Source organism: Trematosphaeria pertusa (genome assembly GCF_010094035.1).
Source record: "Trematosphaeria pertusa strain CBS 122368 unplaced genomic scaffold BU26scaffold_19, whole genome shotgun sequence".
Taxonomy (NCBI): Eukaryota; Fungi; Ascomycota; class Dothideomycetes; order Pleosporales; family Trematosphaeriaceae; genus Trematosphaeria; species Trematosphaeria pertusa.
Window position 1 is genome coordinate 715,372 of NW_022987230.1, and position 25,208 is coordinate 740,579.

At 54.4% G+C, this 25,208-nt stretch overlaps 8 protein-coding genes across 8 annotated transcripts; 4 read left to right on the forward strand and 4 right to left on the reverse strand.

Moving 5' to 3' along the window:
• Window positions 1-225: 225 nt before the first annotated feature.
• BU26DRAFT_494515 (uncharacterized protein) lies at window positions 226-2,334 on the forward strand (the record flags this gene model as incomplete). The annotated part of the gene is made up of 4 exons (XM_033826185.1): window positions 226-318; window positions 365-705; window positions 756-879; window positions 927-2,334. Exons 1-4 carry the CDS (start codon window positions 233-235, stop codon window positions 2,332-2,334), a joined length of 1,959 nt encoding a protein of 652 aa, XP_033677778.1. The 5' UTR covers window positions 226-232.
• Window positions 2,335-3,495: 1,161 nt separating this feature from the next.
• On the forward strand, window positions 3,496-4,996 carry BU26DRAFT_570829 (uncharacterized protein; the record flags this gene model as incomplete). The annotated part of the gene is made up of 3 exons (XM_033834069.1): window positions 3,496-3,591; window positions 3,640-4,030; window positions 4,083-4,996. 3 exons carry the CDS (start codon window positions 3,496-3,498, stop codon window positions 4,994-4,996), a joined length of 1,401 nt encoding a protein of 466 aa, XP_033677779.1.
• A 911-nt stretch (window positions 4,997-5,907) lies between these two features.
• BU26DRAFT_555436 (lanosterol 14-alpha-demethylase) lies at window positions 5,908-10,848 on the forward strand. The gene is made up of 10 exons (XM_033832322.1): window positions 5,908-6,222; window positions 6,282-6,834; window positions 6,888-7,480; window positions 7,529-7,659; window positions 7,710-7,726; window positions 7,772-8,396; window positions 8,507-8,652; window positions 9,015-9,241; window positions 9,292-9,489; window positions 9,540-10,848. Exons 1-10 carry the CDS (start codon window positions 6,184-6,186, stop codon window positions 10,668-10,670), a joined length of 3,660 nt encoding a protein of 1,219 aa, XP_033677780.1. The 5' UTR covers window positions 5,908-6,183; the 3' UTR covers window positions 10,671-10,848.
• Window positions 10,849-10,958: 110 nt separating this feature from the next.
• On the reverse strand, window positions 10,959-13,025 carry BU26DRAFT_494526 (MFS general substrate transporter; the record flags this gene model as incomplete). The annotated part of the gene is made up of 7 exons (XM_033826186.1): window positions 10,959-11,766; window positions 11,898-11,977; window positions 12,029-12,235; window positions 12,291-12,348; window positions 12,398-12,566; window positions 12,721-12,811; window positions 12,873-13,025. The coding sequence occupies 7 exons, from the start codon at window positions 13,023-13,025 to the stop codon at window positions 10,995-10,997; spliced, it is 1,530 nt and encodes a 509-aa protein (XP_033677781.1). The 3' UTR covers window positions 10,959-10,994.
• A 727-nt stretch (window positions 13,026-13,752) lies between these two features.
• BU26DRAFT_524338 (uncharacterized protein) lies at window positions 13,753-15,390 on the reverse strand. The gene has a single exon (XM_033830258.1). It carries the CDS (start codon window positions 15,384-15,386, stop codon window positions 14,058-14,060), a length of 1,329 nt encoding a protein of 442 aa, XP_033677782.1. The 5' UTR covers window positions 15,387-15,390; the 3' UTR covers window positions 13,753-14,057.
• A 170-nt stretch (window positions 15,391-15,560) lies between these two features.
• Window positions 15,561-16,617, forward strand: BU26DRAFT_524339 (uncharacterized protein). Its single transcript, XM_033830259.1, has 2 exons — window positions 15,561-16,245; window positions 16,295-16,617. Exons 1-2 carry the CDS (start codon window positions 15,799-15,801, stop codon window positions 16,484-16,486), a joined length of 639 nt encoding a protein of 212 aa, XP_033677783.1. The 5' UTR covers window positions 15,561-15,798; the 3' UTR covers window positions 16,487-16,617.
• On the reverse strand, window positions 16,528-19,837 carry BU26DRAFT_494529 (uncharacterized protein). Its single transcript, XM_033826187.1, has 4 exons — window positions 19,392-19,837; window positions 18,803-19,338; window positions 18,166-18,757; window positions 16,528-18,113 (listed from the first exon to the last, which is right to left on the reverse strand). Exons 1-4 carry the CDS (start codon window positions 19,804-19,806, stop codon window positions 16,672-16,674), a joined length of 2,985 nt encoding a protein of 994 aa, XP_033677784.1. The 5' UTR covers window positions 19,807-19,837; the 3' UTR covers window positions 16,528-16,671.
• Window positions 19,838-20,025: 188 nt separating this feature from the next.
• Window positions 20,026-25,200, reverse strand: BU26DRAFT_610064 (glycoside hydrolase family 133 protein). Its single transcript, XM_033835970.1, has 2 exons — window positions 24,679-25,200; window positions 20,026-24,621 (listed from the first exon to the last, which is right to left on the reverse strand). The coding sequence occupies exons 1-2, from the start codon at window positions 24,903-24,905 to the stop codon at window positions 20,190-20,192; spliced, it is 4,659 nt and encodes a 1,552-aa protein (XP_033677785.1). The 5' UTR covers window positions 24,906-25,200; the 3' UTR covers window positions 20,026-20,189.
• Window positions 25,201-25,208: the final 8 nt, after the last annotated feature.

The following is a 25,208-nucleotide window of genomic DNA, read 5'->3' on the forward strand; positions in this document are numbered from 1 at the left end:
GGTATCGAGCCTTCGAAGCTTCGCGTGTCCGGAGTCGGACGCCGAGTCGTCTCGGCCGTAGCGGCACAATCCTTCGACGCTGTCACGTTGCCCAATGCATCCTTCGCCCGAGCGCCCAGGGCTGCTCGTAAAAACTGACGACTCCGGAACGCACCCAAAGGATAAATATACACGTTCTTGATGCTCATGGCAAATGCAGAAGCAAAGCCTGCAGTATTATCAGTATGACATAATGGCACAAGATGGACGGAACGAGGACACGACACCTTCGGTTGTGACGATTCTTAGCAAGACGAGGCTTAGCATTATCATCATCGGGTATGTCTACCTGGTACTTTACATGGGCGCCTACTGACGAAGATAGGCTATGGTACGTGGATCGATCAACACGAACGCATGCCCTGGATTTGCCTCCATCTGCTGAAGGCCTGCCGGAGGAGATTTGCTGCACCGCCATGGATGGGCTGCGGCCGACCGCTCCTGAGCACCTCAAGGGGACCGAGACGACATTGAGACATGCGAGACTGCTGCCCCTCCGCTACAAGACGCACACTAATGTGTACCCCCATGTTCGCAGGCTATCGCTCTTCCTCTCCGCGATGGATACCACCATCATCACCACGAGTCTGATGAAGATCTCCAGCGATTTCCACGCACTTGAACAAGCATCGTGGCTTGTCACAGCATATCTCCCCACATATAATTGTAGGCTCTCGTTATTATCAAAACACTCGGACCCTGCTAAAGAGGTGAAGCATTCCTGATGCTTTCCGCCAAGTTGAGCGACGTCTTCGGAGTCAAAACGATGCTTATTATCTGTAATCTCATATTCCTCGTCTTTTCCATGGCATGTAGTGGAGCCCAGACTATGACCCAATTGTAGGCTAGATCCTTGTATGACAGTGCAAACGTGCTGACCGGTCTAGGATCGTTTTCCGCGCTTTCCAAGGCATAGGCGGCTCAGGGCTTTACTCCCTCGTCTTCGTCGCGGTCATGACACTGGTCGAGCCAGAAAAGATGGGCATAGTATCTGGTATCATCAGCTCCGTCTTTGCGCTGGCAAATTTACTAGGTCCGGTGCTCGGCGGCATTATAACTGATCGAACAACCTGGAGATGGATTTTCTGGATCAACGGTCCAATCACCGCTGCATCCACGGTGACCCTCTTCCTCGCCATGCCCGGAAAGTCGAATAGGGCCCGCCTCCATGGCTTCGACGGCATCGGCGGGATCCTCTCCGTATGTTGGCCGGTTCCGCTGCTCTTCGCGCTTCAAGAGGCCGGGGCTCAGTTTGAGTGGAAGAGCGGAGTTATCATCGGGACTCTGGTAGCCGGTGTTGTCCTATTCTTCTTTTTCGGGCTGTATGAAGCTTGGATCTCGCGCAAGACAAAGATAGAACCCATCTTCCCGATGAGGTTCATCACTAATCCCGCTATGCTGCTCCTGCTTCTCAGCATGCTACTTCTCGGCTTCCCATTCTACGCCATGTTCATTCAACTCCCTCAGCGCTTTCAAGGCGTCAACTTCACGAGCGCTGAACGAGCCGGCATCCTTCTACTACCGACAACTCTGCTGACCCCGCTGGGTGCCATGCTCGCCGGAGTCATCATAAGCAAGAAGTGCCCCGGAGAGTACTCCCTCCTCGCCGCGGCAGCGATGGTAAGCATCGGTGTTGGCCTCATGAGCAGTCTCCCTGTGGACTCCCAGTTCCCCGCTAGAACTTACGGCTACCAAATCATCACTGGCTTCGGACTTGGTTTGGGAAGCCCTGCGTACTACGTCCTGCTCTATAGCAGCTGTGTGGAGAAAGATATACCGGTCGCTACCGGCGCGTTGAACATGGTGCGAACTCTCGGTGGCGCTGTCGCAGTAGCAATATGCTCCGCCCTTCACCACTCGGAGTTGGACCATAAACTTGCGACCTTTCTTAGCCCCGCCCAAATCGAAGCCGCGAAGGACTCGAGTTACTACATCGCGCAGTTACCGCAGGATATCCGGATGAAGCTCGGAAGAGTATTCGGAAAGAGTTATAATAAGCAATTCGAGGTTATATTGGGTTTCGCGCTTTTGAACGTTTTGGTTGTGGTTGCGCTGGCTTTTGTGAGGAAGAAGAAGGGCATTTTTGGCATATTGCCAGAGCGTAAAGAGGAGAATGAGTTCATGAAGAAGCGGCCTGCGAAAACAGATGAGGAGGCGCGCTCGGACGTACAGAAGGACGCTCAAGTGCGAGATGTGCCTAGTCACGTAGCAGCAGGTGGGGAGCAGGACTACGCCGATAAGATATCAATTATCCCACCGAGCTCAGCGGAAGAAGAGAGGAAGATGAAGAATTGAGGGAACCCTTGACGCACTCGCATCGTATTAGAAGTCTATTCCAACTTTCCAGACATTGAAGCGCATCCAAGCATTACCGGACTCAAAGAGCAAAATGCTTTCTAGAAGGGATATATATTAATTTTAGCGTGGCCTAGCGCACGACGAAAGTCGAGATAGTAGCCCAATGGAAGAAGTTGGAAGAGTAGTGGGGCGTGCCGATGACTCAGCATCTGCGAGCGTTTTCGTCGCTAGCGCCTTAGCTCAAGACGAAGACAACTCATAACTAGCACTGGCGAAATGGAGCAGAGAAGCCTTCTTTGGAAGTGACGACATTTCGTCCTTGATTTCTGCAAGCTACCGATATTCTTCTCGCAGCGGCAACTGCAACAGCCGCTCAATTGCCACCTCCCACACTCATCAAACCTCTTTTCACTACAACCCCCATTCCATCCAATGACTGGCTGAGAGCCTTCTATCCGTATTTGTCCCTTAACCGGATTGATATGCGATTGGAATCTGCTCGCTCTGAAGCACTCACCCGACAACGTGATCCTTTCGCATATCCCAAGAGCCCGCCATCTAGGTAATCTGGGACTGGCCTCGTGCGGTTTCTATATGACACAGCACCTACCATGACATTTGGGTTGTCCCCAACTCGGCCTCATATAATCTACTGGCTGCCCCCCGCTCTTCCGCCTCGCCAAAAATCGTTCAATATGAGGTCCCTGTCGTTCATGCACACTGGCAACCCGCCAGTTACATCACGAACACCGCCATTATTTGCGGAAACAGCTCGAGGCGAAAGTAAGTCTGGCTCTCGCTCAACCTAACAGAATCATCACCATCTAACTGAAGCTAGAAGTCATTTTTGAAGCGGACTTGTATCGCTACACACGTCAGCGGTGGCTGTAAGAACGACCGCCTATGTTGCCTGACGCCGCTTCAGAAAAGTACTTATGGTGATATCTCCAGAACCAACGAACGAAACGAACTGGCGAAACGCTATCTCAAGTTCAGCCTGCCACGTCTAGTCGAAGCGGCTGTTGGCGTTTGCAAAGGGGCCCGACGTTGTAGGCATCTTGGATCCAGTAATAGGCATGGACACTCGCTGAGCTCGCGAACAGGTACCAAAGTCCTGAAGCTTACCGAAGGCTTGCACAATAAAGCTTCGTTCTCACCATGGATAACGGGATCGAAGTCGTCGCAAAACTTCCGAATCCAAATGCCGGGCCGGCCCATTACACGACGGCATCTGAAGTCGCCACCCGGAAAATGGTAAGCATGCATCCTGGCCCGAGAATCCGAAATAACTGATGGAATTAGCTTCGAGATGTCTTTTCCATACCGGTTCCTCGCGTGCTTTCGTGGTCTTACGATGCCGCAAATAACCCGGTCCAAGCCGAGTACATCCTCGAGGAAAAGGCACCCGGTGTCCGTTTAGGCGCTCTGTGGCCAAGTTTGCCGTGGAGAACAAAACTTGGCATTGTTGAGCAGGTCGTCGATTTCGATTGCTCGCTGACCGGCGTGCAGTTCAAGAACCATGGTTGTATCTATTTCAAGGATGACCTCCGACGATTGACCGGCAGCTCAGACGCCGTACGGTTCACCGCGGACCGGCAAAGCTTGAATCTTGACCAATATGCTATAGGACCCTTGACTAAAGCCGAACTCTGGGCCAGCGGCCGGGAGCAGATGAACCTTGACCGAGGTCCGTGTAGGTTAATGACCGAATACTAGGGCCGGTGTCTAGTACTAATAAAAACTAGGGCAAGATTCTCAGGCGTATACGCGAGCATTAGGCGCGAACGAGATGGCATGGACACGAAGATTTGCCAAACCTCGCATGAATTACTTCTGGTCGCTGGAAGAACCGGAGCTCCCTGGACACGCTCTCGAATTACTTGCCAAATACGAGCGAGTCGCACCAGCCATGGTCCCCCCGGAAAACGAGTCCGCCACTGCGAACGTTCTATGGCATCCCGATCTCCATCTCGACAATGTGTTTGTCGATCCTACCTCGTACGGAATCACGGGTATCGTGGATTGGCAGTCGACGATGGCAGCCCCGCTCTTCTACCAGTCCGGTATTCATCGAGCGTTCCGACATTACAAGAGCGTCCGCGAGGGCTGGGTTGTGCCGGAGAAGCCAGACAATTTCGACGCGTTGCCTCCTGACGAACAGAAACGAGTCGATCGGGATCTGGAGAGCGAAACTATCCACAAATACTACGAGCTCCAGACTCTGAAGCGGGCGCCACGCCACTGGGAGTATCTTCAACAACCCATGGTGCCAGTGCTAAGGAAACCCGTCTGGCTCGTAACCGGGGTGTGGGATAATGGCGATTTGTTTTTCCTGCGTGATTCGCTCATTACTCTCTTCACTAGATGGAACGAGATCTTTGGCGAAGATACGCAGTGCCCAATTACATTCTCAGCAGAAGAACTGAAACGGCATGCGCGAGAGGAAGGTAACGTTGACGGCCTGGGAAAAATGCTGTCGCTCTTTCGAGACCAAGGCGTCCTGCCAGCAGATGGTATAGTGCAGCCCGAGGATTACCAGACAGCGATTGAAAACTGCCGCAAGTACAAGCAGATCTTTCTGAATGCGGCCCAGAACCAGTACGAGCGGGATCTGTACTCCAGGATTTGGCCGTACCAAGATGTTTCCGAGGGGATCTAGTATGCGGTTCTCTCACAAACGTCTCGTCGCGAAGTCGATGTAGCGAAATATAGATTCTACCAATACGCATCGGCCGACGGACCAAATCATCGATCGTTTGGGTGCGAGAGAATTGGTGCACTGGATCCAAACGTCGGGATGGCAGTGTATCCCAGACCTTTTGCTGTCCCACGACTGAGCAAGCGAGCGATGCAAGACCTAGCCACAACCTCGCCGCCGACACCGCTCCGAGGACGGCACAGGGTCCGTTCCCTAGGTCGAGCAGCAAGCTTGCTTCGATGAAGTCTGGCCCCCGCGAATGAAATAACACGACACTTGACGGCAGCTAGCACCTGGACGGAGCCGACCTGGGGAGCCGGCAGCCGACTTCAACGAGGAACCGCTCTACCGAAGAACTGCTATCGCCTAGCGAGCGATCCGAAAGCACGTCTAGAGACTGAAAATCAGGGGAATACAGCACAGGAAGGAAAGCTCCAAGGCCCAGCAGGAGCGCCAGCGCAGAATAGCTTGCTTGGTGCTGTGAATCTTATTTGCTTTATTAGCAATATGCCCGTAACATTAGTTAGGCACAGATTTATAAATTTCTAAAATCCCAAGTTTGTCGGCATAAACGCCTCGCTTTTAGGAGGCAATAGTGGCACGATTTAGAGGCCCCTAAGCCAACGTTAGACGTCTATGGGCAAAAAGGCAGGTGTCGTCGCGAACTAGCAGTTCAGTTCAACGACTGAGACCGATTTGCTGGCTGCGATGCGAGATGCTGGATGCTAGTGAGATAGATGGGTGTCACCCTTGGTGCGGCTGCTGAGCCTTTCGACTAGTCGGACGCTTTCCGTGGTATGAACATCGGACGGTTTGCCACCTAGTCCAGAGCTCATCGAGGGGGAAGCTGGATTTGTCATTATTTACGACGGCGAAAAGTCCCGTCGTTCGAATCGCGAGGTGCGATGAACAGACCCTGCAGCTCCCCACGGGCGGCGTGCGGGAGGTCGGCTTGGCAGCCTAGCTGGGCTCTCAAGGCACCTGCTACTGAGGCAGCAAGACAGTCCAGTCCCTTCACCTATCCGACCCTCGTCGCCGCCTACAAGCCTCCATTCCTACGCACGGAGATGCCTTCAACACGCTCGACGGCTCCCTAAACGAGCAGCAACATTGACCCCCCTCCGCCCTTTCCGCAGAGCTTAGTCGGCATGCCTTCGACGGAGAAAAGTCAGCTCAAACGCGGTCGAGTATGTCCGGAAGCTGCCTTCAAAAGCAGGCAAACGTTGGCTGACGATCCAACCTGCAGCAGTCACAAGACGAGCAAATCGAGCCAAAGAAACCTCGCCGTTCCCAGCGTAATTTGTCGCCGTCGTCCCACAATCCGAATCCGCACCTGAAGCAAGGCCCGCTACCGTCACCCGTCACTCACAAAGACTCCACCGCTACCGAGGATTTCAAAGAGGGAACTGCCACACCCCCGAGCAAAGGAAGCTCCGTTTCCCAGTCCCAGGCATTCCGCAGTCCGCGAGGTGCGGGAGGTCTGTCTTCACCTCCGCAGGATACCCAGCCATTCTCCCAATTCATATTCCCGCCAGCAAGCCGAATCTATGAAGTGGACGACGAGGAATCTGAGGGTGTCTGGGGCTACCTAGTACCGCTAGACGCCCACTCTGGTGATGTCCTTGTCCTTCGGCGACGTGCCGCATGCCCAACTCCGATCGCGGAGGTCGGAAAGCCATCTGGCTCAGAGAAGGTACCGCGAGACACCTACGAGCGCCAGGAGGAGGATTACGAGGACTACAAGGAAGAAAAGGGCGTGACTGCGAGCGGATATCTTATCGGACGGCATCCCGAGTGTGGTAGGTGCCTCTCCAGCGACTACGCCGCTCGGGCCGCTGCTAATGGATGACAGACCGTGTCCTCAAGTCACCCACCGTCTCAAACCGGCACTGCCTACTGTTTCCCGAGAATAAGGGCGGCGACGCAATCGCCGTGCTTGAAGACGTTTCCGGCAATGGCACGTTCGTGAACGACACACTCGTTGGCCGAAACAAGAGACGGGAATTGAACGATGGTGATGAGATTGGAATTCTCGACGAGGCACACTACGTCTTCCGCTATCCTCACAGTCGCGATACGAATGGTTTCCGGCAACAATACACAATCCAGGAACAGCTTGGCAAAGGTCACTTTGCGTCGGTGTATCTGTGCGTGGAGAAGAACTCGGGCATCCGGTACGCTGTCAAGAAGTTCGAAAAACGCTCGGGTCCGGGAGAGAAGTCCAAAGTCGACGGCCTCCAACAGGAGATTGCTGTTCTGATGGGAGTGAGCCATCCGGCTCTGCTCTGTCTCAAGGACACCTTTAACGAGGATGATGGAGTTTATCTCGTGCTCGAACTTGCTCCAGAGGGCGAACTTTTCAACTGGATCGTTATGAAGCAGAAATTAACCGAGACGGAAGCTCGTAAGGTGTTCATACAACTGTTCCAGGGCGTTAAATACCTGGTAGGTATACAGTTGCACCTTCACAATCTTGGTTGCTAACACCCCAAGCATGAGCGAAATATCGTGCATCGAGACATCAAACCGGAAAACATCCTTCTTACCGATAAGGATCTTCATGTCAAGCTGGCTGATTTTGGACTCGCTAAGATCATCGGCGAAGAATCTTTCACGACCACGCTGTGAGGATCCACCCTACCAAGCCTGTTTGTACTTTGCTGACTCAAGGCAGATGTGGAACTCCGTCTTGTATGTGATGTCCTGTAAGAGATGTGGTTAGACTAACATCTGTAGATGTCGCTCCGGAGATCCTAGAAAGCTCGAACCACCGCCGATACACTCGCGCCGTAGATGTCTGGTCGCTCGGTGTCGTGCTGTACATTTGCTTATGTGGATTCCCTCCGTTCTCGGACGAGCTTTACAGCCCAGAGAACCCGTACACGCTATCTCAGCAGATTAAAATGGGCCGATTCGATTACCCGTCGCCGTACTGGGACTCTGTAGGAGATCCCGCTCTCGATCTCATTGATCGCATGCTCACGGTGGACGTGGACCAACGCATTACGATGGACGAGTGCTTGGAGCACCCGTGGACGACCCAGCAAGACTTAAACCCAAATGATAGCACAGACGGCTTGACAGGAGCTATCGCTAACCTCGATTTCTCCAAACGCAAGGTCCACCGCGAACGAACGCTGCTTAGTAGCATCAACGACATTAGGGTGACACGGGTTATCGAAGCTCCGCACGGACAGCGGCCCATCAAAGTCTATGAAAAGAACAAATCGGCTAAGAACGGCGTCAAGAACAAGAACGGAGGGAAGGAGGCGACACCAGCTGCCAACAGGAACCCCGACGAGTTTATTCAGATGGGCGGCAAGGGAGATCAGCCTCTGTACGATACCGAGGACGGCTCACGGTATCCCGCAGATGACGTTGCTGCCCTTGATGGCAAGGATAGCTGAAGGGAGATGAAGCGGAGTAGAGCACGTTGATCATAGTCCTTTGGCATGCCTACCGCGTATTCAGGGCCTCCTCATTGGACGGGGAGTTTGGTGTTATGGTGCAGAAGGCAGGAAAACAGTGGCTTGCCACATTGAGGAAGATAACCTTGACATGTTTCTTCGCCAAGCAGTTCAGACGACGTTTCGCAGACGCTATAGCGGATGTGGGGTGTATGCGTACTCGGGTCAACCTCAATGGACAGTTCAGTTTCTCCCGGTGTGGAAATTTAGGGCCCGCCTTTCTGGTGCCACCAATGACGTGACAGAGAAAAGCATGTACATGGCGGTGAGGGCTGGGGCGGAGCAAAAGCATTGCGTCGTCAGTTAATGGTGTGACGGCGAACGGCAACGGATGACACTTCGCCGGGCAGCTGCCGAGAGGGGAGCGCGCCGGCGCCAAAGCCAGGAACGGGAAGGACGTGGTCCGAGCGGCCTTGATTTCTGGGAAATTTATTAACATCAACGCTCCCTACCACACGCTCGCTGTACGCTCTTTTGCTTGCTTTCTGGCGCCATGGGTCTCCTTGCTGAAGTTGCCGGCCCATTGGGCGATTTTACCTCGAATGCCTCGCTCCCCGTCCTCGTCGCCGCCGGCGCCTTCTCCTTTATCGTCGTCGCCGTCGTGCTCAATGTCTTGAAGCAATTGCTGTTCAAGAACCCCAATGAGCCGCCAGTCGTCTTCCACTGGTTCCCGATCCTCGGCAGCACGATTACGTATGGCATGGACCCGTATAAGTTCTTCTTTTCGAACAAGGAGAAGGTGCGTGGGATGCCTTGTGGCGAGGCGCCGAGATACTGACTGGGCTGCAGTACGGAAATACCTTCACGTTCATTCTGCTCGGGAAGAAGACGACTGTATGCCTGGACACGAAAGGGAACAACTTCATCCTAAATGGGAAGATCAAGGACGTCAATGCGGAGGAGATCTACAACCCGCTCTGCGGACCTGTTTTTGGCAAGGATGTCGTGTACGACTGCCCGAACTCGAAGCTCATGGAACAGAAGAAGGTGCGCATAAGCCTATAGTACGACTAGGGGATCGCTGACATGTGCAACAGTTCGTCAAGTTCGGCCTTACTCAAGACGCCCTGCGCTCCTACGTCCAGCTCATCACAGCCGAGGTACAGGACTTTGTCAAGCGCCACAAGTCGTTCAAGGGTCAGAAGGGAACGTTTGACGTCCCCAAGGTCATGGCAGAGCTTACCATCTACACCGCATCCCGCTCCCTTCAGGGCGAGGAGGTCCGCAACATGTTCGACTCCCGCTTTGCCGACCTCTACCACGATCTGGATATGGGCTTTTCTCCGATCAACTTCATGCTGTCGTGGGCACCGCTACCGCACAACCGAGCGCGCGACAAAGCACGCGAGACGATGATCAACCTATACTCCGAGATTGTCAAAAAGAGGCGGTCGGGCGCTGTAAAGAAGGAGGGGCATGACATGATCTGGCATCTGATGGACTGCAAGTACAAGGACGGCTCGCCGGTTCCTGACCACGAGATCGCAGGCATCATGATTGCGCTCCTCATGGCCGGCCAGCACTCTTCCTCCTCCACCATCGCGTGGATCCTCCTCCGTCTCGCACAAAAGCCTGAGCTCGTCGAAGAGCTGCTCGCTGAACAAAAGGCCGTTCTCGGCGAGGACCTCCCTCCGCTCACCCACGACGACCTCTCCCGCCTGCCCCTCCACGCCCAGACCGTCAAAGAAACCCTCCGCCTTCACGCACCAATCCACTCCATCATGCGTAAGGTCAAGCAGCCTCTCGTTATTGAAGGTACCAATTACATCATCCCTCCTTCCCACACGCTCATGTCGTCTCCCGGCGTGTCCGCACAAATGGACTCGCACTTTGTCAACGCCTCCGTCTGGGACCCACATCGCTGGGACGCCGGAAAGCACAACTTCGAAGACAACGACGATGCGGACACGATTGATTACGGCTGGGGCGTTGTGTCAAAGGGTACAAACTCGCCGTATCTGCCATTTGGTGCGGGCCGCCACAGGTGCATTGGCGAGCAGTTTGCCTACCTGCAGCTGCAGACGATTCTTGCGGCTTTTGTGAGGGAATTTAAGATGAGAAATCCGGGTGGTAGCAAGGAGATTGTCGGCACGGATTATTCTAGTTTGTTCTCGAGGCCGCTGGCGCCTGCGGTTGTGGAGTGGGAGAGGAGGGGAAAGGAGTTGTAAAGAGTTTGTATGGGGATATATGGCTCATGATGTAGATATCGGATTCGCTTCTGAGCCGCGCCGGTCATGCGTTGATGGCCTGGTTGCACGTACCGTTGTGAAGTAGCTTAATAGTCTAATAATCGGCGACGCAGTAATGATAACTATCCAAATTAGAACTCATCCTTCCGCTCGGGATCAACGCACATTAGTTCGTTACATTGATCGCGCACATGTTTCTTCATCCCAACAAAACCCCTTCGAATCCTCTTCCGTTTCCCAACTTCTGCGGCTCTGACTCCAGTAAAGACTGAACTAAGCTATCCCTCCCGCCTTGCCCCGAACTTAAAGCGTATATATAAAATCTGGCCTCTTATCCCCGAGCATTTCAATTTCCTGCTCACTCTTCCCTTCAATCCAAGCATCACGATCACCCCTCTTCCTCTTCCGATTCTCCCACTGCAACAAAAACCGCGTCATCACGCTCCCGCCAAACAAAAACAGTACAAGATACGCCAGCACGACGCCGTGCCCGAGCAGGAACCGCGGTTTATCCTGGCCGCGATAGATGTTCGACGAAACGACGCCGTTGAGGTTCCCCCAGCCGATCACGAAGCCGAGCGTTACGCCGCGCTTGTACACGCCCTCGACGTTGTTGCTCGCCCAGGAGATGGTGTTGGCGATGCAGGGATATATGCCGATGGCGCCGAGGAAGGTTCCTGCGTACTGCACGCCAGGCTTGCCGGAACCGAGCAGCATTGCGAATCCCACGATGCCCGACAGCGAGATCACAATGTTACACAGGCCTCGTTGCCGCGTGCGGTCCGCAAGCCAGCCGATCAGCACCGTGGCGATAGCGGCAGCGGCATACGGCGGCACGCTGAGCAAGTTCGCGGTCGTAGAAGCATAGCCGAGCTGGTTGATGATGGTGGGGAGGAAGAGGGAGAAGGCGTAGAGCGAGCCGTCGCAGCCCATGTAGATGACGGCGAAGACCCAGGTCTTCCAGTCGAAGACTGAGTTCCAGAAATATGTCATTTTGAAGGATTCGTGCTCGGCGGAGGATTGCTTGTCGGCTTTCAGGCGGCGGATTACGCGGGCGCGGTCGTCGGGGGTGAGGCTGGGAGGGGGAGTTAGCGGAAGGAGGAAGAGTGGAAGGGGAAGGGGTTATCTGGGTGCTAGAGGGTCTGTGGATGCCACCAGAGTAGCTGCTCGAGAGAGACACTGTGATTAATGCAAGATCATACTTACAATCTAGCCTCATCGGGGAAGTCGTGCACCATCCAGTAAGAGACAATGCCTACGAGAATTGTAGCGAGGCCCTCGAGGATCTAGCGTAGGTGTAAGTGTCATCGCAACAATTAATCAGAGACGGTTCATACGAAGATCCATGCCCAACCAGGCTTTCCGCCGATACCATCCATCTGCGCGATTGCAGCAGCAAGTAGGCCACCGAAGGAGCCGGCGAGCGCGGCAGCAGAGAAGAAGATTGCAGCGCGGATGCCGAACTCGGAACGTTTATACCAGCAAGAGAGATAGTAGTTGACGCCGGGGAAGAGACCGGCTTCTGCGACACCGAGCCACCATCGCTGCCGTCTATTAGCCTATTGTGGCACGCGAGATCTGGGAATGGTGGAGACTTACAGCGCACATGAGTCCTGAGAAGTTATGCACGAGTCCCATGGTAGTCATGCAGATTCCCCTGATACGTTTTAGTTGAGTGGGGAAAAGGAGAGGGCGAGGATACATACCACCACAACATGATGATTGGGAGGAAGACACTTGGACGCAGCTTCTTGAGCAGGACGTTGGTCAAGGGCTCGAAGAGTGAGTAGGAAATGAAGAAGATGGTGAGTGTGGCGTTGTATTGGCCATTGGTCATGCCGAGATCTTGTTGTAGGCCATCGATCTTTGCATTTCCTGAGGTGGATCAGTGCTGTTCGTGGATATGATAGTAGTTGCGCGTGTGCCCTGCTGATCGAATGTAGCACGTTGCGATGCTGCTCATAGCAGGCGCTTCAACACTCCAGCGCGGTTGACATAAGATGGAGAACATAAGCGCGGCTTAACATACCAATATTCGTCCGATCCAAGAAGGAAATCAGATACAAGAACGAGAGCCATGGGATGAGTTTGAGGTCGAGTTTCCAGAGCAGCTTGCGGTCCTGCACTCACATCAGCCTTGACCCCAGAACAACATGCAGAACGGAACCGGATAACGCATACGTGAGCAGCCCTCTCCTCCTCACTCAAACCCGCATCAGGATCCGGGACGCCTTCCAGCACAGGCGCATACTCGCGCTCCTGTCCCTCATCCGCGATCTTCTCATCATTGCTGCTATTATCGCCGTAGCGCTCTTTCTCGAGCGCGGACACCATCTTGTTGAGCTTTCGTCAAGCGCGGATCCAATACCAAAGCGTCCGTCCAGAGCTTGTGCGACGAGGGAAAAGAGCCGAATTATAACGCGCAAGGGAGATGGAGTTTATAAAAAAAGAAGATTAGAAGCGCAACCTCGCAGACTTTCTCGCAGACTTTCTCTTCGCACCTCCCCTAAGTAGAAATGCCGTCCGCCCATCATCCCCTTGTCGACCCATGGGCTATCTTCAACCCGAGGCAGGTCGAACCGCCCTATCACCCTTCGCCCACCCAAGTGCACGATCCCCACTCTCACTCCACTCACCAACAATCCTCCCTCTGTCCGCCACCCCCCGCTCCATCACTTCTTACCAAGCATCTACGAACTGGCCAGCTGCTTTGTCCCGCGCGCTGGACGGGATGGCCAAACCCAAGCCGTTTCCGTCATCGCTTCGCGTGCCGTGTGCGATGCGCTGCGATGCGCGGTGGAGCGCGAATGCTGATGCGTGGACGTCATGGAGCCGTTGACGTGCCCCAAGAAACGGGTTCGAGCTTGGTGCGGGGAGGGCGCGGGGACGCGAGCCAATGGGGAAGCGGCGGGTACGCGCTAAGCTTCGGCAAGTTGCTGCGGGAAGAGAACGTGGCGGCGCCTTGTGACGCTTTGTTAGACGGCAACAGTTGTGAGATCGAGCGCGACTTTCGAGTGGATTACGGATCATGCATTTTTGTAGCGTCCGCGAGTGATGTCGTGCGTGACTTTGGATGGATTATGGACCATGAAATATGTGTAGCGTATCGGGGGACGCCATAGCTATTGTACAGGGTCGAAGTGATTGAAAGGATTGGGTGGGATACATCATCCGGAAGGCAATCAGAGCCTAGCCGGATGGTGAGAAACAGAGGAAGTGCCCCGAAGTCAGAACGTCGTAGACCAGCCCAGTGGGTATCGTGATATCCAACTCCTTAACAGAGAGCCTCAACGCCGTCCTCCCACTGCGCATCTACTTACCTGCCCTCAATTCGTCCTGCGAAACCTCCGCCGGGAGAATTTCCGCTCAGTATCCCTCGTCAAAGTATCGCCAATATGCCTCATCGAGCTCACGAAAGCCCCCATAGCGAGCAGCCACCCACTCATGGAAGGGCCTGCGACTGCCGATGCAGAAGGTATGGATGTTGAACTTGGGCTCGTGGAGCTTGCGGACCTCATTCCAACGATCGATGCGATCGATCATGTATGGCTTCCGAACGGACAAGTAGATATCGACGAGTCTCGGACAGTACTGGTCCCGTGCTTCACCCAATCTCGCGAGCAGTTCGTCGAGATCGGAGTCCTCGATATCGGATTCTTCGATCTGGGAAATGCTCAGTCCTTCCAGAGAAGGCGGCAGGATATGTGCGATGTACCAGGTGTCCAGACGTTCGAGAATGCCGTAGAGAAATTGATAGCTCATTTCGAGGAACTGAAGGCGGGAAAACTCCTTGAGCGACTCCCAGGATTCCACGGGACACGCATCCGACGTTGTTAGTCGCAAGAATCGTAAGGAGTCTTTGCGACGTCCGATGGATTTCGGGAGTCTTCCTTCTAAGTGTTCCAGATAGGCGGCGTTGAAGTTGTGCAGAACGAAGACTTCAAGTTGTCCGCAGGCTTCAATGAGCTCCCCCAGAGATCGGACGCTAATGTCTGTACTTCTGAGTTGAACGAGCCGCAGGCCGAGGGGTGTTCCGGATAAGGGCGATCTTCTTGTGGCCCACGCGCGTTGAGGCTCATGGCACCCTTCCAGGATTAGGTTGCGCAGCGTGGGTACCGTAAGCAGTGCACCAATGTTGGAGAGATACCAAACTCTACTCGGGTTTGCTTTGCAAATCAGAGTCGAGAGGCAGGTGAAGCGCTCTTTGAAAGTAAGAGTGTCCACGAAAGCTGGTCCGTTGACGCGCTTGAGAAAGAGGCTCTTGATATTGCTGAAATAAGAAAGCGAAAGAAATACCTCGGTACAAGAGAATCGGCGGCGGATCGACGGGCCAAGCGCTGCATGGCGTACATACTTGCCTAGACGCGGATAAGAAGCCAACTTGGTCAGATATGGCTTATAGTCGACCCGTCCAGATCTATTAGCATAAGCCGTTGTGTCGCAGAAACTGTTCAGTAGAGGGGCGGCGCTCTCCCTGCAGGCCCTGGACGTGAGGCAGAGGCTGTGCAGGTCATCGTCCGCGTCCAGGCACGCGAAGATGCGGTCCTTGATCTCTGTGGGGACCTTGGAGAAATGATCTTGCGCAGCGACGGCGGCGCGGGTAGTGACGGTATCAAAAGCAGTCTGTGACTGCTGTTCAGTGGCGGCGGTAACCACAAGCTCATGAGAGCTGCCCCCGGACCCCTCTTGCACCATGGTGACGGCTGTGTTGTGCAATGCGGTCACAAAATTGAAGCTGCTGGCGATTTATTGACGCATGTGCGCATTGACCACCCACATCGCGTAAGCACGTGGTATTTGTCAAGACCAGACATTACATAATCCGTTGAAGCGCTCTAGGGTACGCTTTCCACATACCACTCGAAATTCGCTCTACTTCTTGCTCATTACCAACCCTGAAGTACTTTAAGGGAGGTTTATGACGGGCAGAAGTATTTAGCATTGCGCGTTGAAGGACTCTAGGCTCCCCTATACACTCTTAGCCTCTTTCGCACGTCCGTTGATCCAGGACCCTGTGCACTACCTATCCTAGAGTTCTTCAACGCCTTATACATTAGCTAAACCAACCTGCATCAACCCTTAAAGCTCGCTAGGCTCCTGTCTACCCATGACCTCCAAACTATCCTCCTTCCCTCACCTCTCGACGCCAGAATTCGAATCAGCATGCACTTCTCTCCTCCATAGCTTCAACCAGCACAGCCATCTCCAACACGACTGGATATCCGCTGAGCTCATTCACCAACATGAGTCGAAGTACCTTCGGATAACCAGACCCCTCCCTTCTCCATCTACAACTGCGGTTTCAGAAGTGCCCGAAATGGAAGAAGAAAACGACGACGAAGCACTCCAGGCTCCATTCCCAACAGCCCAAGCGGTTGTCCAGTACGACATCCTTCTTTCGCCCACATATCGCGTACCTGCGCTGTATGTCAGCATCAAAGACACGCTGCATCGGTATCCGCCGACTATGGATACGCTGTATCGGCATATTATTCCTCCGGTTTTTCAGTCGCAGACCAAGGACGTGGGCGTGCTGGGCGGCATTACAATCACGGTAAATCTACTCTATGCGAAGGGCATGCAGCCAGGCTAACAGGAGACAGGATCATCCCATTACGAATTCGCCGGAGTTCTTTGTCCATCCTTGTCAAACTGCGGCGGTGATGGAAGCTAGTGCTGCCGGAAGAGACGTCACGGCGGAGGAGTATCTGCTGCTGTGGATAGGGTCGCTGGGGAAGTGTGTGGGCTTGAATGTGCCGATAGAGCTTGTCATAAGGGAGAAAGGGAAGGGATGAGTTCTAGTCATTGCGTTGATATCCATATTGTCATTGAACTCCATATACCCCTGCACATAGCCTCGCAGCTAGAAGATATCCTCTAAACTCCGATAGAGGGAAGGAGATCTCGTCGTCACCGTATATACCACAGCATATGGTCAAAACATCAGTCAACGAAAACCTCCGCAAGCCGTCTACTTCGTCTAGCCTGAGCGGCCCGCATTGCGCCCATTTGCCTGACCGTTCGTCGTCTGCACAGCCTGACCTCTCCCACCCAGCAACCTCTCCAGCTCCGCAAGCCCTGCCGCGCCCCTTCTCTTCTTCTTCCCGCTCTCCTTCTCTGCGAACGCAAGCCCCATTAGTTTTCTCTTGTCCTCTTGAATGCCCAACACCCTCTCCTCAATACTACCTTCCACTACTAGCCTAAAAACCGTCGTCTCGCGTTTCTGTCCGAGGCGATGCACGCGATCAACCGCCTGGTCTTCGATTGCCGGTGCCCACCACGAATCGGAGAGAATGACCTGGTTGGCTGCAACGAGGTTAAGACCGACGGAGCATACGGAGAGTGAGGCGAGTAGGATGGTGGTTGTAGAGGAGGTGTCGAAGGCTTCCAGAGCGGCGTCGCGCTGTACGGCGGACATGCTGCCGTCGATGCGCGTGTACGTGAAGCCGCCGGCGGAGAGGTGTGGTTGTAAGACGTCAAGAAATCTGGTCCACTGGCTGAAGATGATTGTTTTGTTCGTAGGATCTTTCGCAGAGGCACTAAGGATGGAGAGCAGGGCGGAAACTTTGCTGGACGTTTCTGTCTCTAGGGACTGGTTGTCCGCGATTTGCTCTTGCGTAGGAGGCGGCGGGGCGGCGGTCTCCTTTGCGGGCTTGACTGTTGTGGTGGCGAGGGAATCGAGTTCTGCACGGCACATGGGGCACTTGTGCTGAATCTCGATAATGCGCTCGATGCAGGCCGTGCAGAAAACATGGGCGCATTTGGTGATGACTGGTTCCTTGAGGACATCGATGCAGACCGGGCAGTCTTCCTGCGAGTCGATGGACAACTGGAGCAGCTTCTGAAGGGCCGCTTTGTTCTCCTCAGTGAGGTCGACGACGCCTTCAGCTTCTAGTTGCTTCATAATGGCATCTAGACGCTCCTCGCCAACAAGCTTCCAGTGGTTGCAGAGCTGGCGCATACGAAGGAGAACTTCGAGCAGGTGACGATACGTGTCGGATGCATTTCTGCCACCCATCTTGTTGCGATAGAGATCAAGTGTTCCCTTCGCCTGGGCGTCTAGCGCGTCGTACTTCTCCTGCTCGTGTGGGAGGAGTGTGACCTTGTGTACGTACTCCGAGAGCTCCGGGAGACGCAGGTCGATGAAGGACATCTCCTTTTTGCGGCGTAGACAAATGCCGGCCATGAGAAGCTGCAAGGACTTACTCCCACGAGAATCACCGTGGAAGACTGGCCGCATAATTGCGCCATGGAAGATCTCGAGCGTATCGAGACCGCCGGAGAGGCGAAGGAATCTAACGATACTGTACAGATCCTTGAGGTTATTGATGATGGGAGTGCCAGTCAGAGCCCATCTAGACTGGGCCATGATATTCGTCACGGCGACGGACTTCTTCGCCTTTGGGTTTCGAATGTTGTGGCCTGTATGATATCAGTGCAACTTGTCATAAATTCGTCCAAATCTAATGCTCACCTTCGTCCAAGATTACCCGGCGCCACTTGATTGAAAACACTCCCGACTGCCGTGGCAGCTTCATCGACTTTTGCGAATGCCATTCAGAAGAGACGCTCTCGTAGGTACTGATGACCACATCGTAGTTCTTAATCTGGTTAGGGGTAATGGGCTGTTTTCGGGTGCCATGGTAGAACATGACACGCAAGGCATGCTCTTCTTTGATATGCTTCTTGATCTGAGTGCTCCAATTGCTCATTACGCTCACCGGAGCGAGGATCAGAGTGGCGTCACATGCGTCAGGCGCGCGGCGCTTAAGCTCCCGGTCAGCCATGATAAGGGAGATGACTTGAATCGTCTTTCCGAGCCCCATATCATCCGCAAGGATGCCTCCACTAGCAAGAGCGGGATTCGTGACAGAGAAATTTGTAGCTAAGTTCGTGAAGGCGTTGTGCATAGTCGGGTGACGCTGCCAAAGCTGAACGATGTCCTTCGTGCCAGCAGCAGGAAGTTGAGGGCTCTCCTTCTCGAGCAACCACTGGAGACCTTGCAGCTGGAAGTCGTGGAGCTCTGTAAGGAGAGCTTTCGGTTGGGCAGCTTTCGGCATTGCAGCCTATAAAAGTTAGACGACTCCTCAAAGAGGTGTCAGCAAACTGACCAAATCTCCTTCCTTGATTCCAAACTCCTCCGTGTATTGCTCAAAATTTCGCGGATTGAAGCGCTCACTGGCCCCAACGATGTCTTCCCACGAGCGTTCAGGGTGTGCAGGATCGGCGGCTCCCTGGGAAGATCCAGCCGCAAACTCCGCTAGGCCATTCTCATAGTACTGTTCATTAGCGATGGCCACGACGGCAGCGCCTTTCTTCTTAGCCCGTTTGGCAGCTTGTGCAGCGACCTTCTGCCTCCTCTGTTCTTCCTTCTGCCTTCTTTCTTCCTCCCTTCTCTGCGCTGTCGCCCCTGTGACAGGCAGTTTATCGGCCCTCATCCGGTTGACGAGGGTCTCGCGCGCTACCGGGTCAGCCGTGCCGTAGAATCTCAGACGGATAGGACATTCATAGTAGCCTTTCTGACCAGAGATGATGCCCTCGACGATGAGGCTGCGGCTATCCATATACCTAGCCAACTTTGCCGCGAGTACTCGTGGGATGTGCCCGATTTGCTCGCCCTCTACGTTGAGGATCTGGATTGCATTGCCTGAACCATCGCGTCAATGTATACGCGTCCGACGCATCACCGCGTGCACTCACTGTCATATTGGTTGTGGGGCTCCCTTCTAACCATCACCATTTCGCCGACGGTGGCATATCCATTGTAAAATCGACAACCGACAATTCTGTCCTCCTTCTCGCCGTACAGAACATAGGTTTCGACCTCATTGAAGGCTTGCGTCGCATCTGGCATCTCCTGTGATGCGTCCTCGTCCTCTTCTTCTTCACCAATCACCAGAGGCTCAAATTGCGAAGATGCGGAGTTCGTCCGCGAAGGATGCGCGTTAGAACCCGTACGCGGCTGCTTGGGGGCGCGCTGCGATTGCGATGACGAAGGATGCGAGTCTGCGTAGCGCTGAGATGAGGAGGGGTAGGAGAAGGCTTGAGAGGGAAAATCCTCGTCACTGCTTGTAAGGTCGATGACCTCGTAGGCCCGTCGCTTGTGCGGCGCCATTCTTGCCGTGTCTCGTTGTTGAGTAGTGAAGATAGTGGAGGAGATCAGGAGCAGGAGCAGGGATCCTGTCCCGGAATTGTGGAACTGGGGTTTCGGAGAACAGATAATAAGCTTTGGAAAGCGCGCTAAGACGCGAGATCCTGTGACGCAGGCCGTGCGCTCAACATTGACTTCAGAGCCAGAACAGCAGTGTGTGGAAGGGCATCAAATAGGAAGAAAGGCGTCTATTATACTTGGTTTAGGTATCTACGAAAAGTTTGCGATGCAATTTAATGCGCGTCCAAACAAGCCAACCCACCGCAAACCACCCGCCTCAACAAAGGCTTTCCACACAACTCCAAGTGAAGCCTACCAAGGTATCACCATGAACCCAAGTAAGGTTACTACTGCTCGGCAAGCTCAAGCTCATACTCACGCGCATCCTGGAAGACATCGATCATGCAGCTAGCTGACCATGCCTGCGTCGGACACGAATCGCCACAGAATTCGCCGTCCTTCTGGGTAAGCTCCGTCAAGCCTGCCCATGGACTCTCCCGAATAGCCTTCATGCATCCAGCCATCCGGCGTGTGATCTGCTGGTAGCTCTCGATCCGCTCCTCCGGCGTCTTTCGCCGTTTCAGGTCGAACTTGAGGAGAGCGCGGAGGAAGTACCCCGTTGGCCACACCCACTCAGGACCCTGGTGGTAGTTCCGGCCTTTGGATGTGTGGAAGTCCGTTGAATCCTCACTGTTGATGTAGTACGGACGATAGTTGTAGTCCGAGGGGTCCAGTGTCTTCATGCCCTGAGGTCCGAGCAGAATCCTGTCCGCCATCTGCAGCGCGTAAAGGGCATGTTCGTCATCGAACAGATCGGGTGCAACGGCCATAGCCACAGGGAAATTCGGTCGCAACTGGTAGTCTTCATACTCTTTTCCGGACCGGTAGAGATCCTTGTATATGCCACGACGGTTGATGACCTTCGGATTGACATCGTAGTTGGCGTCTTCCTGTGGAGTTCGCGGGATATAGAAGGTGCGCTCAAAGTTGGATTTAATCTTGTCTGCCCAAGCCTTGAAAGAGATGGCCTTCTTGCCGCCATCGAGGGTGACGCCTTCGTACTTATAATTGCCTTCTTCGTGCAGCTGAGCCACCCAGCGAAGGCAGCTGTACAACAGCCCAATCATTTCTACTGGAGCGCCGTCACGGGGTGTACCAGGGACACCTTTGTTGCCGGCCTTCTCGCTCTCGCCCATCTTGTCCATCCAAGTACCGCAGTTCCACTGATTGCCACCAAATATGAGGCCAGTGTCCCAGTCAGTCCAGATCTTGATGTCAAAACCCTCCGGTTTCATCTGACTGTCAATGTTGGGCCCAGCATCGTACTCGCGGAAGTCTATTCCTGTAGCATGCCGCTGCAGTGCCTCCTGGATGACATCCTCAATCGTTGATGATTTGGAATAGGCTCTCTTATCGGTGTGGGGGAACCATGTGTCATCGTACGGGAGAAAACGACGTTTTGCCTTCTCTTGTAGCAGGTCTAGGCCATCCGGAACAATTTTGGTATAATCCTGGATGTTCTGGAGAAACCACCAGATGGAGTCCCTGGAGTTGTAGCGAGGAAGTCTGCCGCCGCTCAGCAAGTTGGGGATCATGCCGTGCTTCAAGACGCTCGCAAACGCCAAGATATGTTCTCTTGCGTCAGCATATCGGCCGGTGCCCATGTAAAGACCGCGTGCAGATATGCAGATATCACGACCCCAGCATCGGGCCCAATCGGAGGCAAAGTGTGGTAAGCCAGCGGCCATGCTTGGAACGCTCTTGTCGGGCCAAAGCGAAGCGTTATTCATGTATCCTGTAACCTGGACGCTGACGAGGGATAGGCTACGGAGGAATGTCTGTCCGTTGCGAATATTCTCGCCCATGAGCTCAGTGGCCCGGTCAACGGCGGCGTTGTATGCTGTCTGGATTACCATGGCAAAGTAGCGTGGAAGAAGGAAGCTCGGAACCTTGCGAATGGCGTCGAAGCGTTCCTTGAGCCACCTGGCTGGGCCGCGGATCCTGTGAAACTTCTTCTTCTCGGAGATGCGTTCTAGCCGCCCGACGCAGTAATCGAGAGCCCACTGCCCCTCGCGAAGATGGTTGCACAGTGGATGGCCAAGGTTGTTGTCGTTGACGATGTCTCGGAGTACACTCCACCAACCTTGTAGACCGGCATACACCAGATTGCCGTGCCCAGGTACATTGTACGTTCCATCTCTGTTGTCGGAGGCATCTCGTTCCTCGCCGTCGCAACGGTAGAGTATGTAGTTGAGATCTGAGAGATTGACTTCTCGGAAGGCTGCTCGGGCCCCACTGGTGACAAACTTGTCCAAGCCTTCACTGTGCTCCGCACTTGGTACCCAAGTCTCGAAGAGCGCAACGCTACCCGGAGGAAACTTGTCGGGAATGTTGATGGTAGTGTCATCGCCGAGGGAGTCGATCATCACCCCTCTCAGCTCCTTGGTTTGACTGGGTAGCCCCCGCAGAATCTTCTTGTCGCCGATTGTAGCAGATCTCGTCTCTGAGCTGTTGTCCACTTCGAGATTCCAGCTGCCGATGAGCTTGGCCTTAGTCCCAGGCAGCTTGGTCGGACCGAAGCCCCCATTCCCGTTACCGTAGCCGGGGAACGCGGTGTGGGCAATCAGGAAGTATCCTTTTCGGGTGTGAGGATTGACACGATGGACAGTAATGTACTCGCGATCGTGATGGATGTACGTCTCATTGTACTCCTTCTTGCCCATTTCGACGTGGATCTGGTTGAGGATCTTCCTGATACCTCCAATGCCGCCTTCGCCAGTCTGAGCCTTGATAGGCCCACCGGTGGAGTTGACTGATGAGTAGAGCCTCTTTTCGTGGACAAGCTCGATGAGTTCGGGATATACCTCATCGAATCCGAAGACGCTGCCAGTGGCACACGAGCACATCGCGACGAGAGCAGCGCTGGGAAGCGTGTCGCGTGCATCCCGCTTCTGCGCTGGCGTTTCATTGTCATGAGTACAGTCCATGAAGAGGGCATGAACAGGGCTGCGCTTTATCTTCTTCATGATCAGACGGGTCCCATCGCTCGAAGTGCTGGACATCGACGGGTCGGCGTTCAGGACCTCATCCGTGTCGAAGCTGCCAATGGGTACTCCGCCGTGGCGATGTACGAGTCTGCTCAGCTCTTGCGTGCTCCACGCCTGCATGCATTCCCGGATGAGAGCGCTGATGCCGAGCTGCTTGACGAATTTGAAGTCCATGTCTTCTGAACCAGAAAACAACTCAGCGCAGACAAACATATTCGGATTGACTGTGCGAGCCTGGTCGAGCATATACTCGGCGAGATGGATTGGCGTGGAATGGCAGTTGTCGATTCGAAAACCGTGGAAGTATTTAGCCATCAATCGCGTGTACTTAGCCATGTGGTCCCAAAGGAAGGGGTTGTCTTGCGGTCCGCTCCCATAACGGAGCTTCACGCAATCGCCCCAAACGATGACTTCTCGCCTTAGATATGCGCGGGAATTTGGTCCAGCATTGTCCTTCATTGCATCCGCGGCCCAAACCCAGCCGTTGTTGACTAGTGCGAGCGCTTCAGGATTGTGCTTCTTTGTCGTCTCGTTGAGGGGCAGTCGCGTGAAATACGGTTCAATGAGCGCGCTGGACTCCGTGATTTCACCCATCTTAGGACCGTGGTCGTCCAAGCGGCAATACTTGATGCGGTTGAAAAGCTGTTCCATGATCTCCGCTGCATCAAGATCGTACTCGCGGTAGAAGTGGAGATTGACGTCTTCCAGGATCCGGTAGATGGCACCATGTGCTGCTCTCCGGTCTGGAGTACTGCTAGTGCGGGTATCGAATCGGCCAAACAGGGCGCAAAGAAAACCGGCACCGATCGCGGGATCCACGCGGCGACGGAATCGCTCGCCCAACCTGTCACCGCCACGAAGGGCGTGGTCAACTATCCATTCTGCCTTCTGCTTCAAAGTCCACTCTTTGACAGCGTCGAGACCCCGGAGGCCAGCATCACTAAAGCTGCCATCAGGGAATGTGGCCTCGCCGGAAACCCAGGCATCAACGACGGCGTTTGTGTCTCGTTCGATGTCGACGACGTAGAACTCCCAAAGCTTGCATGCGCCGAGAACGTGGGTCTTAACGCCATCCATGACCCTTAAGAGATCGTCCACGGAGCTGAATTTGGTTGGCAGCCCAAACACCTTGAGCTCACGGCTGAACTTGAGAAGGGCGGTGTCGAGCACGAGGGCAGGCCGCAGCCACGGCGCAGTATCGACGTTGTAGCCGGCCTCGGGGTGCGCCTCCAGCCATTTGCTGTTGTGAGCAGTGTGGTTCCACACTACGTCGGTCATGGCCAGCATATTGAATTCCTGCTCCATCTTCTTGACGAGGCGGGCAACGTCCTTCTCGCCATTGGGAAAATCGGTTTTGTCGAATTGCAGCTGGTCGTATATGCTGTAGGGTGAGTTGGAGGCACCACGGATCATCAGCGGCGTGAAGTGCACCATGTTGTAGCCCCTCTGGCTGATGCCGCGCAGGTGGTTGTCCCAGTCGTGGGGGTACTTGCCCATGAACTTTGACAGGACAGAGAAGACGATGATCGACTCGACGGGCATCTGCTGGCCCTGCAGCGTGAGCCGCGGGCAGACATCGAAGAAGTATTTTTCCGTTCGCGTGGGTGTCGGCTCGGCGATGTCGGTGAAGGACCATTTCGGCAGCGGCGTGTAGGTCGTGTAAAAGGAGTAGGCATTGGCCTCATGGATGGGGATCTTGATCTCGCAGATGCCATTGAAGTCTGGCTTGAGCCTGTAGCGGGGTGTCAGTGTGCGCGCTGAGGCCTGGGATGAGATGGCAATTGCTTACTTGTACTCGCGGTAGCGGTCGCGCGTGAACTTCTCACCCTTCGCGGGGACGTTGACCCAGAGGCTGCCGTGCCGACATATTGAGCTGGTACCCTCGATCTGAAAGCAGACGAGATAGGAGGGGTCTGTTGGTGGGGGCAAGTAGATGTATTGCCCTGCGACGTCCGGAGCACCCTTGTCGGTCAATGGCAGCAGGTAGCAGTCCTGCGTTCGCTCTCTCGGCGACATGGCGATGTGTGTGCGGTTTGGCGGAGAGTGGCTGAGTTGATGCGGTGGGCTGGCTCGTAAACAATGGTAACGCGTGCAATAGGTTGTGGCGGAATATGAATAAGCCTAGCGGTGGTGCGTAGGATGTGAGGGTGTGTGGAGGAGAGCCGAAGAGGACGGCGGATTGATCGAGGTCATAAACAATCCCGGAGAGGCCGGCGGAAGGAGTGAGGGCGCGATTGCCCGCTCGCTGTCAGAGTTGAGGCTCAATGAAGAAGCTCTCGTGCTGCACCTCTGGAGGCAGGATCGGCGGCGGAGAGCAGG

Excerpts from the sequence above, each read along its gene's own strand:
- BU26DRAFT_555436 (XM_033832322.1), top strand. The coding sequence starts at position 6,184 with ATGCCTTCGACGGAGAAAAGTCAGCTCAAACGCGGTCGA. Across the intron at positions 6,223-6,281 it reads GTCAGCTCAAACGCGGTCGA|CAGTCACAAGACGAGCAAAT; the intron begins GTATGTCCGGAA and ends TCCAACCTGCAG. Across the intron at positions 6,835-6,887 it reads CGGACGGCATCCCGAGTGTG|ACCGTGTCCTCAAGTCACCC; the intron begins GTAGGTGCCTCT and ends AATGGATGACAG.
- BU26DRAFT_524338 (XM_033830258.1), bottom strand. The coding sequence starts at position 15,386 with ATGGTGCAAGAGGGGTCCGGGGGCAGCTCTCATGAGCTTGTGGTTACC.
- BU26DRAFT_524339 (XM_033830259.1), top strand. The coding sequence starts at position 15,799 with ATGACCTCCAAACTATCCTCCTTCCCTCACCTCTCGACGCCAGAATTC. Across the intron at positions 16,246-16,294 it reads TGGGCGGCATTACAATCACG|GATCATCCCATTACGAATTC; the intron begins GTAAATCTACTC and ends AACAGGAGACAG.
- BU26DRAFT_494529 (XM_033826187.1), bottom strand. The coding sequence starts at position 19,806 with ATGGCGCCGCACAAGCGACGGGCCTACGAGGTCATCGACCTTACAAGC. Across the intron at positions 19,339-19,391 it reads GCCCCACAACCAATATGACA|GCAATGCAATCCAGATCCTC; the intron begins GTGAGTGCACGC and ends GCGATGGTTCAG. Across the intron at positions 18,758-18,802 it reads GAATCAAGGAAGGAGATTTG|GCTGCAATGCCGAAAGCTGC; the intron begins GTCAGTTTGCTG and ends TAACTTTTATAG.
- BU26DRAFT_610064 (XM_033835970.1), bottom strand. The coding sequence starts at position 24,905 with ATGTCGCCGAGAGAGCGAACGCAGGACTGCTACCTGCTGCCATTGACC. Across the intron at positions 24,622-24,678 it reads GACCGCTACCGCGAGTACAA|GCTCAAGCCAGACTTCAATG; the intron begins GTAAGCAATTGC and ends ACCCCGCTACAG.